This window comes from Phodopus roborovskii, unplaced genomic scaffold (assembly GCF_943737965.1).
Source record: "Phodopus roborovskii unplaced genomic scaffold, PHOROB, whole genome shotgun sequence".
NCBI lineage: Eukaryota > Metazoa > Chordata > Mammalia > Rodentia > Cricetidae > Phodopus > Phodopus roborovskii.
The window spans coordinates 17,262,672-17,277,056 of NW_026126567.1; the positions used below are offsets into that span (position 1 = coordinate 17,262,672).

General features: G+C 46.8%; 1 protein-coding gene across 2 annotated transcripts; it reads left to right on the forward strand.

Moving 5' to 3' along the window:
* The first annotated feature begins 493 nt into the window (after positions 1 to 493).
* Positions 494 to 7,220, forward strand: Osr2 (odd-skipped related transciption factor 2). Of its 2 annotated transcripts, none has more exons than XM_051202569.1 (4): positions 494 to 637; positions 4,347 to 5,112; positions 6,104 to 6,203; positions 6,879 to 7,220. In XM_051202569.1, the coding sequence occupies exons 2-4, from the start codon at positions 4,457 to 4,459 to the stop codon at positions 7,059 to 7,061; spliced, it is 939 nt and encodes a 312-aa protein (XP_051058526.1). In that variant the 5' UTR covers positions 494 to 637; positions 4,347 to 4,456; the 3' UTR covers positions 7,062 to 7,220. The 2 variants fall into 2 exon arrangements, with proteins under 2 accessions (XP_051058526.1, XP_051058527.1); XM_051202570.1 differs by having other exon boundaries at positions 495 to 637; positions 6,961 to 7,220.
* The last annotated feature ends 7,165 nt before the right edge of the window (positions 7,221 to 14,385 follow it).

A 14,385-nucleotide genomic window follows, 5' to 3' on the forward strand; every position in this document is an offset into this window, starting at 1 on the left:
CAGAGTGTAGAAAAAGTGTCGAGGGGCTGGGCGTTGTCTTTGTGTATGAGATTTGAATTGAGTCACCTTGGGCTCCGCGTCTGGGTTAACCGGGAAACCTCAGGCAAACCTGCGCCTTTAAGACTCAGTTGCTATCCAAACACAAGTAAACAGAGTGGACCATTAGCGGGCGCCGGGCGTGGAGGCGGAGCCTGGGTGCTGCAGCCCCACTCCACTTCAGGACGCTCGCCGGGAGGGGAGGCGGGGCCGCTACTAAAGCCTTGGACTCCCGGCCTGGGCCAGCCTGGGGCGGGACGTGGGCTGGGACGCTGCTCTGCGTGCTCGCTGCCGGAGGGTGATGGCCCTGCAGGGCTGCGGGCTCCGACTTTACCCGCAGTCAGCGGCGAGAAAGTGGCCCAGACACAGCGGTCTGGGCGAGCGCTGAGCTCGCGCGCTCTTTACACATCCCTCTCGCACGCACTGAGGAAGACCCCGATCCGCTCTCGCTTCGCTCCCCCAGATCATGTCCTCGGCTCCCGGGACTGCGCGTCGAAAAAGAAGTCCTCCCAGCTTGGACTTCATGACCTTTCCAAGCTGTGCGCTCTGCTGCCCGGACCTAGTCTGAACCGCGCTGCCCAGGCAGACCTCGGCGCTGGCGGTGAGTGTCTCCGGGGCCCGCTGCCCCACCGAAGGAAGGGTCGTGGGGGTTCAAGGGGCGCCCAGGTTCTGCCTGGAGTGCCACAGATTCAGAGGAGCGCTCCCGTGGACGGACCCCAGTCCCGGCCTCGTGTTTCTGGCTTCCTCCGCTCCACCGCCCCCCTCCCCCAGCACGCGACTCCCAACTAACACACCCAGTCGAACTTTTGTGTGCTGCCTGCCCCTTAGTTTGGTTTTTGCTTTACGCCATCGGCTAGATTTAGAAAAAGGCCGATCGGCGTATTTTGTGGCCAAACCGCATCATCCGGAGATGTTGCTTCCCTGCTCTAGAAAGCCGGGACCTACGCGTCCTGCAACAGCCCCGGCTGGCTCGCAGCACAGAAGGGCCGGAACCCACGGTGCTGACGGTCAAGCCAGCGACTCGGAAGGCACAGTTCACAAGGGAATAGTCCAGTCATGGGTGATTTTTTTCCCCCTCCCAAGCGTGTGCTGTTCTCTTGCTTTTTCTTCCACTCCCGCCTTTGCCGAGAGGGCAGCAAGCAAGCTCCTCGGGGGCCGAGACTTTTGGGTTGTGGAGAAATATCCGGGAAAAGAATCGTGGTTGTATAGATTAAGGTGGACAAGGTGTTTGTGGAGGCAGAGGCGCTGGCTCGGTCTCCCCACCTGTGAGCGGAGATTTAAATAAAGCGCTGACTGCTCCCGAAGCGAAACTGGGTGCAGAGAGCTAACTGCAGCGGACTCCACAAACTGCAGTCTGGAACAGTCTGGGCAGCAAGGCAGCGGAGACAAACCCAGATTAGGCGGAGGGCATCCTAATTTAATTAACTCCTTGGGAGGGCAGAGGCGCGGGGAAGGGGCAGGAACTTTCATGACTGCTCCCCTCCACCTGATCAACCCCCCCCATCATGATTTTAGATCTTTTTCTACTAGAGATCTCTGGTTTATATAAAAATTCTCTTGTATTCTAGCTGAAATACAGCGAAGATACTCATCCATCCGTCATTTCACTCAGAAATCAAAACACGGGGTTTAGCAGATGGTCCCGGACTGGATTGTTGTTAGATAATTCGGTTTAACACCGCTGTTACCAAAAACTGAAGAGTCTTTATCGAATTACCAGGGATCCCGTGTTCTCCAGTGTTTTGGAAGTTTCGCCAAACTGAAATTAATATGTAGAATTCTCCCTTGCTGACAGCCAGTGAAACTGAATTTTACAAAATAACGTATAACATGCCCGGGAATTCCATTGAGAACCCGATGAAAGAAATGTGGCTTCATCTCCATTGAACCGTTCATGACTTAACTTTCTCTCCTCGCAAAATTAAAAGTAGCAGTGCTCTGAAACAGGCCGGTGGAGAAATGACTGCACAGGACCCGCAGTTAGCGCCTGCCTGAGATGGAGTGTGCACTCAGCCCCAACAAAACGAAAGTACATTAGACCTCTGCGTTCACTTAAGCGATGGTTTGACATACATTGCTAGCCACTGAAGAGGAACATGGGAACCTAAATCCCTTAGTTATTTATGGCAGCGGTGTTTGGTAGGTGTTTAGGGGAATTCTGATTGTAAAAGGGTTTCGGAGGGCACACTGGCTTGCTCTTCCTTTGAAAATTAAAGCAATCTTACTATGAAGTGGCAAATTGGGACGGACAGATAAGAGTGTATTTTTGCAGTACACATTATTGGGAGGAGGAAAGTGGCACCCAGGTCTTTGACAGAATTAAAATTGTGACCTGTATGGCAAAGTTCACTTGGAGCATTTAGAGTTAAAAATAAAAAAAAAAAAGGAAAGACCATCATAAATGTTGATAGTCATTCCAACACTCCATATTGGACCTACACGGCCTATGCTTAGGATCATGCGTTCATTGCCTCTTTTATTTATTTCTAAGAAATCTAGTCTGGGAATACACCCAAATAATAATTTCGATTTCCTCTCTATGCTAGAGAGAGAGGCTGTTTTTTAACACTAGGGGAAAAGGTTTTGACTCCCTAGAAGATCCTCATTACCCACGGAGAAGGACATAAGGATGAAATTTACTATTTCGAATTAAAGAGAAAACGATCAATGACCTTAGGAGAATCTTCCTCCCCTACACACACACACACACACACACACACACACACACACACACACACTCCATAGGAGGGGGTCTGAGAAAGGTTGCAGCGGAACAAAAGGGAATAGTGATTTGTGCGGTGGGAAAGTTTAGTACTAATGGGAGTTTACCGTTTCGGTTGAATGGCCTGACTGAGACCCTCTGACTGTTACACACCTCTCGTTAACTCCCGGCCTGAACTCCCAGACCACATATGACCAGGCAGAAGCAGTTCATTAATAAATCTCTTGTCTCCAGACTGTTCCAAACAGCGGAGGAAGGTGGGGGCCCGCGGAAGCAGCTAGTTCCAGTCTTGCCAGAGCGCTTGCGTCGTTAGCGCAGCCCCCTATAAGCCTGCTGGTAGAGACAGCCCCAAGCATCACTCCGTAAACGCGTTGGATGGGGCGGGGGGGGGGGGAAGGAAAGTGCAGAAAGACCTCTGAGGGCAGGGAGAGCTGAAGAGGCCCTCCCATCTTCCGGCCTAGTCCCAAACCTCAGGTGTTGAGGGTTAGCAGTGCCTTTGGCCGGCTTGCTTCCTTGTGCCTGGCCAAGTTCTTGCTCTAAACCCTGCACCTGGGAGGCCACCCTCGGCGGCGGCGCTGGCAGAATCTACTTATGAAAGGGGGTTGCTTGGCTGTGGGAGACTGTGAACCCACTGTGGACGCAGGTGAGGCGCTCCAGGGAACCTGGGTTGCCCAGCGTGGACGCCCACAGCAGGCCACACACACCCCAGGCCTGGCAGTTTGCGAGGACCCCCTGCGGCTCCTTCCTTTGGCCTCCTCCAGAGCGCTCACCCCCACCCCGGGCCTCCCGAGGGTGCCAGATCAGGAAGAACCCCCCCCTTTTCTGAGAGCCTGGCGGTCAGTCTAGGAAAAGGGGTTCTGGCCTCAGAAACTCGGTGTCCTCACCCCAAGCAGGCTGGAGTCTGAACCATCTGGAAGGGATCTTGGTAAGGGGTGGGAGGAGAGGCAGCCCCTGAGGAGAAGGGGTGAGCTGAGGCCGAACCCAGCCCCCAAGGTGTCACTTTTCTTTCCCGCGGGCCCGTCACTGCTGATAAATGGGACTAAGGCAGGGGAAGGAAAAGGAAAGCCGGCGAGGTCAGAGTGGGGCGAAGCGGAGCACTGTTAGGGCCCGGGAGGACAAAGTGCTCCGGGTAAGCGCGGGGGAGGCGACCTGAGTGGGGCACAGAGTGGGAAGAAAGCCACGCACATGGATCGAACCAGGCCCTCGGGGTCGGATCGGAGCCACGACCTGCGGCGTCCCAGGGAGCTGGCAAGCTTGTCCAGCGAGCGACAGCAGCTGGCTCTCCAGCCTTTGGGCCTTGACCTCTGGGCCCCCCTGATTTCCGCTCCTAAGAGGATGCGGGTGACAGGGGTCCAGGCTGGTGCAGCGCCCGAGTCTCCCTTTCTTTCCCCGGGCGGAGTCCCCTCACCCGGAATCCGATCTTCCTACCACCCGCTCGCCAGAGGGCCACTTGTTGCCCAGGATGTGAAGTCTCGAGGTTTGGGAGACCAGGGAGAAGGGAACTTAGGAGATGTAACCCTCGCGGTTGCCCAAGTACTCAACGGATAATAATCACGGTGTCGCCCTCTCTCCCCCTGGACATTTTTAGGGTTTCCTCTGCGTGCTGCTTTTTCTTTTCTTTTTTCTCTCACGCCCGCCGGCCTCTGAGACCTGGAAGAAAGGGGCGGCTCCCTGCACCCCTCCGGAACCATCAGGAAGATGGGGAGCAAGGCCCTGCCAGCGCCCATCCCACTCCACCCATCGCTGCAGCTCACGAATTACTCCTTCCTGCAGGCAGTGAACACCTTCCCCGCCGCGGTGGACCACCTTCAGGGCCTGTACGGGCTCAGCGCTGTGCAGACAATGCACATGAACCATTGGACGCTGGGGTACCCCAACATGCACGAGATCACCCGTTCCACCATCACGGAGATGGCTGCTGCACAGGGCCTCATGGACGCTCGCTTCCCCTTCCCCGCACTACCCTTTGCCACCCACCTGTTCCACCCCAAGCAGGGTGCCATTGCCCACGTACTTCCAGCCCTGCACAAGGACCGGCCCCGTTTTGACTTTGCCAACTTGGCGGTGGCCGCCACGCAAGAAGACCCCCCTAAAATGGGAGACCTGACCAAGCTGAGCCCCGGGCTGGGCAGCCCCATCTCGGGCCTCAGTAAACTGGCTCCGGACAGAAAACCTTCCCGAGGGAGATTGCCCTCCAAAACGAAAAAGGAGTTTATCTGTAAGTTTTGCGGCAGACACTTTACCAAATCCTACAATTTGCTCATCCACGAGAGGACCCACACGGATGAGAGACCGTACACGTGTGACATCTGCCACAAGGCGTTTCGGAGGCAAGATCACCTACGAGATCACAGGTGAGGCTGGGAACTACCTACGGGAGGGAATGTGGGAAGGAGGGAGAATTTGCCCTAGGCATTCCAAGTGTCACTAAAATCCCCTCAATTAGGGATTACGCATCCAAATCCCCATCCCCAGCCAGTTTCAGTGGACCACGGTGCTTACCTTTCCCCCCAGCCTGCCCCCCGCTGCTTCTTTGGGATGAGAAGGGGCCTTCCTCTGCCCTTTAGCAGGAAAAAAAATATGGCAGCTTGGCCTTGGCCTAGGACTCAGTAATTCTATTCCTTCTGTACTGAGTGAGGGGTGAAAAGGCCTCGGGGTGGGGGTGGGGGATCCCGGAGTCCTTCCAACTGGGTGGGTGGAAGGATGCCCGTTTTGGCTGCTGTGGAGCCATTTCTGGAGAATCTATTGAGTCCCCCCTCACAACACACACACACACACACACACATACACACACGTGCCCCCCACAGAGTTTTTTATTCTTTGAGGGAGTCTTGAGATGTCACTGTCTTAAGCAACAGTTTCCACCATCCTCACACCCTGGATTAGTAAAGGATATCTATCCGGTTGAAATTATTCCCATGATAGGGGTGTGGAGGTTTCGCCGAAATGTATCTGTGACTTCTGAGGTGGAACTTTCTTGTCAAGTCATTCTCAAAACCAGCCCCCATCCCATCCAGCCTTCCTTTCCGTTTAGATTTGGCCAGTTTAAATCCCAGGGAAAAGCCTGGAGGCCTAGAAAGGTTCTCGGGGGCAGCTTTTGGAGCTCCAGAAATAGGCCAGAGAGGGCGGTCAAGTGTAGATGAAGCCAGACCGCCCGTCAATGTTTCAGAGAAGTCTGTTAGTTGAGGTTAACTATAAACAGATTACACAGAAAACCTAAAAACAACATCAATAATAGACACAGCGATTCCTTTGCCCTCTCCAAATTTCATTGGCATAATTGTGGAAAGCATATCCCAAACCTCAGGGGCGATCATTTCAATGGAACCTTGTATTGATTTTCAGGTATATCCATTCCAAAGAAAAGCCCTTCAAATGTCAGGAGTGTGGGAAAGGATTTTGTCAGTCTAGAACTCTAGCAGTTCACAAAACTTTACATATGCAGGTAAGTCCGTTTTCTTCCTTTCAAAATGAATGCAAAAAGCGTCCGAGGTAGTGTCTGTTTCTTAAGGCTCTTTTTAGATTAGTTTTCCAGGGAGGGTGAGGCAACACTTGTTTTTTTTAAATATAAGATTAATATTACATGAGAATTTTTCTCTACGAACAGGCCAGCCGATTTATAATAAATCGTAATGTTATTATTATTTTCACTCCCATGTGCTCTGCATTTAAAACTTCCGTGTTTTGGGAGGAAATAAAGGTAATTTTGACAATGGAGCCGTGGTGAAATCCCATATGCTCTCTTTCCCAGGGGTCTCATAATTTAGGACGTTGAGGAACAGTTTAATTTTCCAACAAACACGAGCTTCATTCCCCGGGAGAATGCGGCTCCTTAGGAGTGGGTTAGAGCCCCTCCCCCTTTCCTGCCCTTGACGTGGCGATGAAATACGCGGCCCACCGAGGTGGTCTTATCAGTGCCATCGGGCCTCCGCGGGCGCCTGCGCGCGTGCTTGACGATGGGCGGATTAGGAGCACAGATCTGTCCCTGCAGGTCCCTTCTTTTGCTGTCCGCGCTTGTTTTGTTAAGGCTTGGTGCAGATAAGACGGAAGCTGTTGAGGAAGGTACCGGTGGTGGTGTGAAGGATTAATCCTTTGCCTTGCTTCCTTCACATCTGAACAGGAATCTCCACACAAATGCCCCACATGTGGAAGAACCTTTAATCAGAGAAGTAATCTGAAAACTCACCTTCTCACCCATACAGACATCAAGCCTTACAGCTGCGAGCAGTGTGGCAAAGTGTTCAGGCGAAACTGTGATCTGCGGCGGCACAGCCTGACTCACACCCCGCGGCAGAACTTCTAGCGAAGCCCAGGATCTGTCCTGTGCGGCCGCGGCTCCCTCCCCTATCCACGGGGGCCCCCCCCCCCATCCTCATTGACCCCAGATCTTCCCGGGCTGCAGCCGCACCTGCAGCTCCAGCGAGTTAACTGTGCTTCCTGAGGACTGAGAACTCTAGAAAGCCACACATTCACCCCAGCCCCCCCCATCAGCCAGCATGTTCTAGATCCTTGTAGATATTCACGGCTCATTTTAGAGCCCTGTACATAACGTGGGTCTTCGTCCTGTTGTTTGTTTTTGTATCTTGTTGGATGCACCCAGACATGGAAAATGGAAGCCAAATTTATCTTTTAAAGACTGTATTTTCAAAATAAAATTTCTCCTGTTTCTGAGTTTCATGAGTCTGCATGCTAGTCAAACTTCTGTTTTTCCCCTGGCTTCCCAGAGGAGTGGACAAGTCCTGAAGATTCAATGGGAAGATGTTCTTCATTCCTAGGGTTTAAAAGCAGGACTTCCAGTTCTCTTAATAAAATTTGAGCACTTCCCTTTTCCCTTCCTTCCTTCCTTCCTTCCTTCCTTCCTTCCTTTCTTTCTTTCTTTCTTTCTTTCTTTCTTTCTTTCTTTTTGTACTGTGGCATTTTGAAATGGAATCAACTACATACAATTGAATAGCCTTGGGGTCTTGCCCCTCTTGTTTATTCCAGTCTCTATGTTTAGTAATTTTATTCCTTCAGGTAAGTATACTATAGTAACCATTGCTGACAACACATCGTTCGCTGTTAAACCCTTGGAAGGCCCTGATGGCAAGAAACACTCCACGAGAAGAGCTTCGTGTTCTGGAAGTCCTTGACCTGTTGTCCAAGTTTATGGTGGGCAGCTTCTCCTACTATTAGACTTTGAACACCAAGCTTTCTTACTATAAACACAGACTTTATCCTGCCTTCGGGGGATGAGTGTAAAATTCTCCAGCAGCAGCACAGGAAGTTAGGGAGGATGGGGAAAGAGGAGGAAAGAGAAACCACACTTGTGTTTGCACACAATATTTCTTTCCAAGGGTGGAGATCAATTCTGTCAGAAGGTTAGGATTTCTCCACAAAGCAAAGTGAGTGAGGTCACTGGCCAAGTTCTGCCCTTGGGAAAATGTCAAGTGTAGGCTAGTCCTTGTAGTTGATATGTGATAGCCTTCTAAAGCTCGTCAGTGTTTCCCAAGTAGCTCTGGAGCATAGGACTCTAGGACAGTGGCATCCCGGAAGTTGGTGGGATTTGGGGAAGGTTCTGGGTGGAGGTCAACAGCAGAATGGTGCCAAAACAAAAAGACACCATTTAGAGATCATGATCCTGTGGCCCAGTGGCCCAGTCAGAGCTCATAAATAGTTTAATACTGAAAAACAGGCTGAATTGAGCAAACTATATTATTTGTGCAAGGATGGGTCGCCTAACCTTCAGGGAATATCTAGCAACAAGTCCTTTGTTCGTTTGACACCTTAGGATCCTCCAGAACGATAGGTGGGGATTTGAAGATAAGATTTCTCACCAGTGCCTGTTTGATACAGTTTCCCCAAGGGGTTTCAAAGCATTTTAGACTCATCTGTCCCCCATCTTTCAAGGGGGCTGGATGAAAGTCATCTCTTGGTCTCACAGGGGTTCGATTCTCTACAGCAACTATCACCTCCCCTGTCTCTGTTTATAGCCCAGCACAAATGCATCCCCAGAAAAAAGAAAGCTCAGAGCCTTCCCTAGGAAGGGTTAGGAATGAAGTGGTGTGTGTGTGTGTGTGTGTGTGTGTGTGTGTGTGTGTGTGTGTGTGTTTAGAGGAATTAATGGCTGTTTGTACAGAATTAACTCTGTGACCTACCCCAGCTCTTTACTCTCAAGATTCTGCCTGCCTTGACATGGAAGATTTAAATACTTCAGGGCAGGATTAACATCAATTGTCCCTAAAGACAACCTCCCCAACACACACACACACACACACACACACACACACACATACACACACACACACCAATCTTTCAGGCTTTTTCCATGTAGCCAGATTCACAGTGCCACCCACCCCTACATACTACAAGTGTCACAGTTCAGCAGCACAGAGGTTGGATAAATTACAAAAGAATGACCCTTGCCCATTACCAGGCTGCAAACATATCCTGAAGGTCCCTACTGAAGATTGATAGAGCCAGCATTTATTCTCATTGGCAAAATAAGACTCACCAGGGAGAGAGGAAGCACAGAGAAAGCCATCCACACACCATTTCAAAAGTCAAGGTCAATTCACATACAGTTTATTTCCTTATTCCTTGATTTAACAAATGTTTGTTGTGTGCTTTTCTGTTGCCAAATCTTGTGACAGTTGCCCCTACATTTTTGGTTTCATTTTTGCTATTGTTTTATTTAAAGACAAGGGTTTCTTCCATTGCAAACCAAGCTGGCCAAGAACTTACTTTGTAGCCCAGACTGGCTTTGATCCTTCTACCTCCGCCTCCTGAGTGCTGGGGTAACAGGCATGAGCCACCACACCCAACCTGGTTTTCGTTATCTGTTTCTGTCTTGATGCATTTAGTAGCACATTTTAGGAATCTTGACTTCTCCACTGATTTAAAATCTGTGTGATAGAGCTTAATTTAATAGCTCTTAAATCCAGTGGCCATCTAGGCTCAGACAGGACTACAATCTACTCTGCCCATTGACTCTACACGTTCTTCATGATTCCAGGTGAAATTCTGAATAGTTGTTTCCTCTCCAAACTCTGAGGGTTTTTCTCCTCTATGTTTAAGTATGCAGGAAATGAATCTTATGTGACACACTCTTCAAGGACATTATAAGGACAAGGCAGATCTTGTGTCTTGGGAAATAGAGCTGCTGGGTCGTTTTGTATTTTTGTTTTCTTAGTTCAGACTAGAGTCTTTATTTGTGTTTCAGATTAACCTGTGTTTCCTTACACCCTCTATCATAGTCAACTTATGAATCAATGGCCTTGGCAAAAGACTTGGAGGAGGAAAGATCTCCAGTCATAGCCACAGTGCAGAAAAAAATTAATGAACAGCATTCACAAATGACCATCGAGTTGTGATGATAATATCATCTGAACATTTCTGAACACTAATTACATTGTAACCAGTTGCCTGTGTGGAATTGTGAGGGAGTGCTAGGTACTTTTATGGGCACTTAGCTTGAAATGCACTTTATTACTGTAGTGATTAGCATTGTTATTTTGCAATACATCATTGGATAAGAGGAAAACTTCACAAAATTGAATTCTGAGGCAAATTCAGAATCTAAATTTATAAATAGGCCCAAATGCCTCTGCTGATGAAATAAAAATTAATGCTGGGAATTTCTTCAGTTCGTTTGTCAGATGTTAGTAAGAACATTTGAGCTGCATCACTTAAATATTTGGTTAGACACTTCTGTCTCAACTCTGGATGAGCACCCAGCTCCTGGGAGGTGCTTGGGAAACAGAAGAGTGTCAACACAGGTGACAACACATCTAGACTTAACACTATGCATAAACAACAGAAATTCTTAATAGCAGATGAGTATGGAATGAGTTGTTTTTCTTACTACCATATAATTTTAATATTATTGTGATAAGGGAAGAGAACAAGTTGACGAAACTATGTAATAAGTTGCAAACGCTTGTGTGTTGCAGAGGATTACTTGTGTTCACACTTACCAGTGTGTTGAGACTGTATTTCTCAATTTTCCCCTTCTAACATGTCACTTGACATTGATAGCTACTGCTGATGACAGGAATGAGCAATAAAGGGGGTGGAGATGCAGAATGATTCAGCTCTGATGACCTGAGATAGTTCAAGTTCATGCTTGTTCTTTTCTTCTTTTTATTACTTATTGCCTGCACCCCACACAAATTACCTTATTATCTAAGCCATGTGATTTTTCTCTATTGAAACAGCCAAAAAAATTGATAATTAAAACAAAAAAAAAAACTGTAAGGAAACTTAAAATTCCATGCCACCCCCAAGAAAACATTTTTTTTTTTAAAAAAAGTAAATTATTCCTTATCTATTAGGCTGTTTTTAAATGAAAGAAACAGGAAAGGTAACTAGTAGGAGCTTCAACAATAGAGGGTTTCTCTACTATTTGATAAGACGTTTTAAGATAGGGTCTAGGGATTTGTCATTCACTGAAGTGACAAGATAATGTGGGACTCAGTTGTCCCCACTCTTCTGGTTTTCCATCTTCACTGTGTATACTGGGGCTCCCTTAATGACCACAAGATGGCTGCAGCAGTTCCATGCACCAGCCCATGGTTTCCTCATCAGACAAATTCCGGAGTCAGAAAAAGATGACCGCTTCCTTGTGTTCCTTTTTAAGAACTGAGAGCCTCTCACACAATCTACCTGTAGACCTGCCCTGTCTCTTGTCTGAAAAAGCAAGCTGTCTTCCTGCTCCTTAGCCAGCCACTAACAAGGAGAAGAACACTATAGAACTATAGCATCAATGACAAAGACTACATAAAATCACACTGGTAGGTCTTCCTTCCCCGATGCCCAGGACTACCTGCAGACAAGCACAGATACGAAAGCGGGCTGTCGTGAACAGGAGGCAGGCATTGGAAATAAAGTTCAAGGGCTGTGGAGATGCCTAAGCCAGAAAATGGCTTGCCCTGCAAGTTTGAGTTCAAGCCACAGCATGCACTTAGAAAGCCTTTGTGTGATAGAACTCACATACAATCTCAGTGCTGCAGAGGCAGACACAGGTCTCAAAATACAAGACTGAGAGCTCCTAAGGAACAGTCTCTGACCTTAACCTCTGGCCTCCACATTTACCTGCATAAGGATGAACACACATACACACACTCACACACACCACCACCGATAACAAATAAAGCTTCTGTAATAATATTATGGTAGGAGATGCTGATGTCATTCCAGATGCAGGCTATATCTCATATACCCATTTATTTCAACATTATAAAACATCAGCAACCTTGCAAAAACTAAACAGAAAAATTAAAACACACCAAAAATGTTAGTAGCAATGATTCCTAAGTGATGGGCTCAGGTTTACCTCTCTTCCTTTATTTCCCCTTAACTCTCCCTTAACATTCGTGTTATTTTTTTTTTAAGAAAAAATATAATACTCAGTATTTTAAAAATTCAAAATAAAGCCTTAATGGGCTAGATATATTTGCTTTTTTATGGCGGTTTATTGCCTCTGACTTGTTACTTGTCTTCTCGCACACCCGTATCACACTCAAGGCTTCTGGCCCACTCTCTTTATTTCCTTGTACAGTAACTTTCTAGTTCCCTTTCCTTCCTTCCTCGACTTCCACTCAGCATCCCTTTTCGTATCCTTTAGATTTCTTTACCCTGGGTCCGTGTCTTCTCCTCTTTTAAGAGCTTCAATATTTGTGGCCAGGTGTCTCTGTTCAAGTATCCAAGGACCTTTTTTTTTTTTCTTCCCCTGAGCCTTCCCTAACCCCTTGGGTGAGTTGGAATTTCTGGTGATAAGGACTAAGGTCTCTATTTTAAACAAACACTTCAGGTAGTTCTTATGTATATTAGAGCCGGAGGACTTCTGAGTTAGCCTTTGACACCACCATTCCCTTTATCTTATCCATCAGCATTTACTATGTGCTTTACCATAATAAACATAAAGCAAACCTCAACCTCTCACTGGCCTTGAGGTTGTCAATTCTCCTCTGCCCGGAGTCCTGCCTCTCTCCCACAGCCTCTCAGGTCTACCGCCCTTCTTTCTTTTCATGCACAGTAGACATTTTTTGGCTTTGATATCTTATTCCTCCATTCTTTGACCTCTTAATACACTCCCTAATTTAAAGAGGTAAGAAAAGGAATAGAGCATAATATTTGAGGAACAGAAATCACAGAGTAAAAAATAACTTTGTTTTCAATTTGTTGGTGGAAATATTGTTAGGGAATGCCTTCTTGTCTTCACTGCTATATGAAGAATATTAGATTACTATAGTAATACTTTATATACTAAAGTGTGAGTGTGATAGTTTAAAAAAATTAATTTGAATTAGTTTTTAGATTTAAAAAAATATTGACAATACACTAATATCTCAGAGCAGGAAGCATTTTGAGATACTGTATTTGATCAGAGGCACCGTAAAGCAAGAATTTACACTATGTGACTCATAGTGACTCTAGTTTGGAAGGTTTATGCTTCTTACTAAGAAATAGGTAAGTGTGACTTAAGGAAAGTATTGTTGATGTCATAAAAAGCAGAACATAAGAAATCTCCCTAGTTGTAGCACATCATTAGTTCAATAAAAACCAATGTGACCTACACCTTGGCCTGTCCCTTTTGTTTTAGTAAACCTGTTGACCAAAAGTAATGAGTTCACACTGAAAAGTGCATGCATTTATTTTTAGGTAATAAAACCAATCAAAAAATTTTTATTGTAAAAAAAAAAAACTCACATCATATAGAAATTTATTAAGGAAGCTTAAAAAAAACTACTGTCACCTTTGTCCTACAAATGAATCATCTTAATTCCATTCCATTGTGTTTATAAAATGTCTTCACACACGTTTTGCTATGGATAAGCAGATTGTGTGTGCTTGTACATGCTACACACAGCACGCACACACACACACTCAGAGAGAATCATACTAGTTTGTAACTTGCTTCCCTTTCCTTAATAGAAATTTATTTATTTATTTATTTATTTATTTATTTGAGATCAGAATACATAGATCTGCTGCTAGTGTTATCAGGAGAAAACCAAACAAAACACTTTTAGATCCAAAGATTGCGTCTTAAGAATCTGAACCAGAAATAGAAAAAATAACTCTGTTACTGGAATTATGTACAGAATGCTGCCCTTGACTGGCAGCCCTTTGTCCCTGATCTTCATGAAGGCACCTGAGAGAGAGCCTGAAGGGCTCTGAAGATCCTTCAAGGCATGTCACATTAAGGTCCGCGTCAGTGCACCTTGCTCTACCTCCCTGGCAAGAACTGAAAGATACAGTTCTTAAATCCCCTGGTGACCCATTATCTATGGATCATTGGCGAGATAGAATGTAATAGCGCCTGCCTCTTCACCAACATAAACTTCCCAGAGAAACTCAATGGCCATGCCCTACATTCTTTACCCTAATAGAAAACCAGCATAGGAGCAAAGAAGCCACATTAAGCAGATGGGCGATGTGAAGACTTTTCTATTCTTTATTTCAATATTTATTGTTCAGGGAAGCAGTAACCATTTAATTGTAGAGACCAATACTGGGAGTGTTCTGGCATAATCTATCTTCCAAGCTGATCGTCTAGAAAAAAAGGCTCAGTAGATTGCACAGGCTCCAGCATTTGAGACACCAGTTAAATGGAGAGCCAGCCATCTTGTCTACACGAGGACAGCATA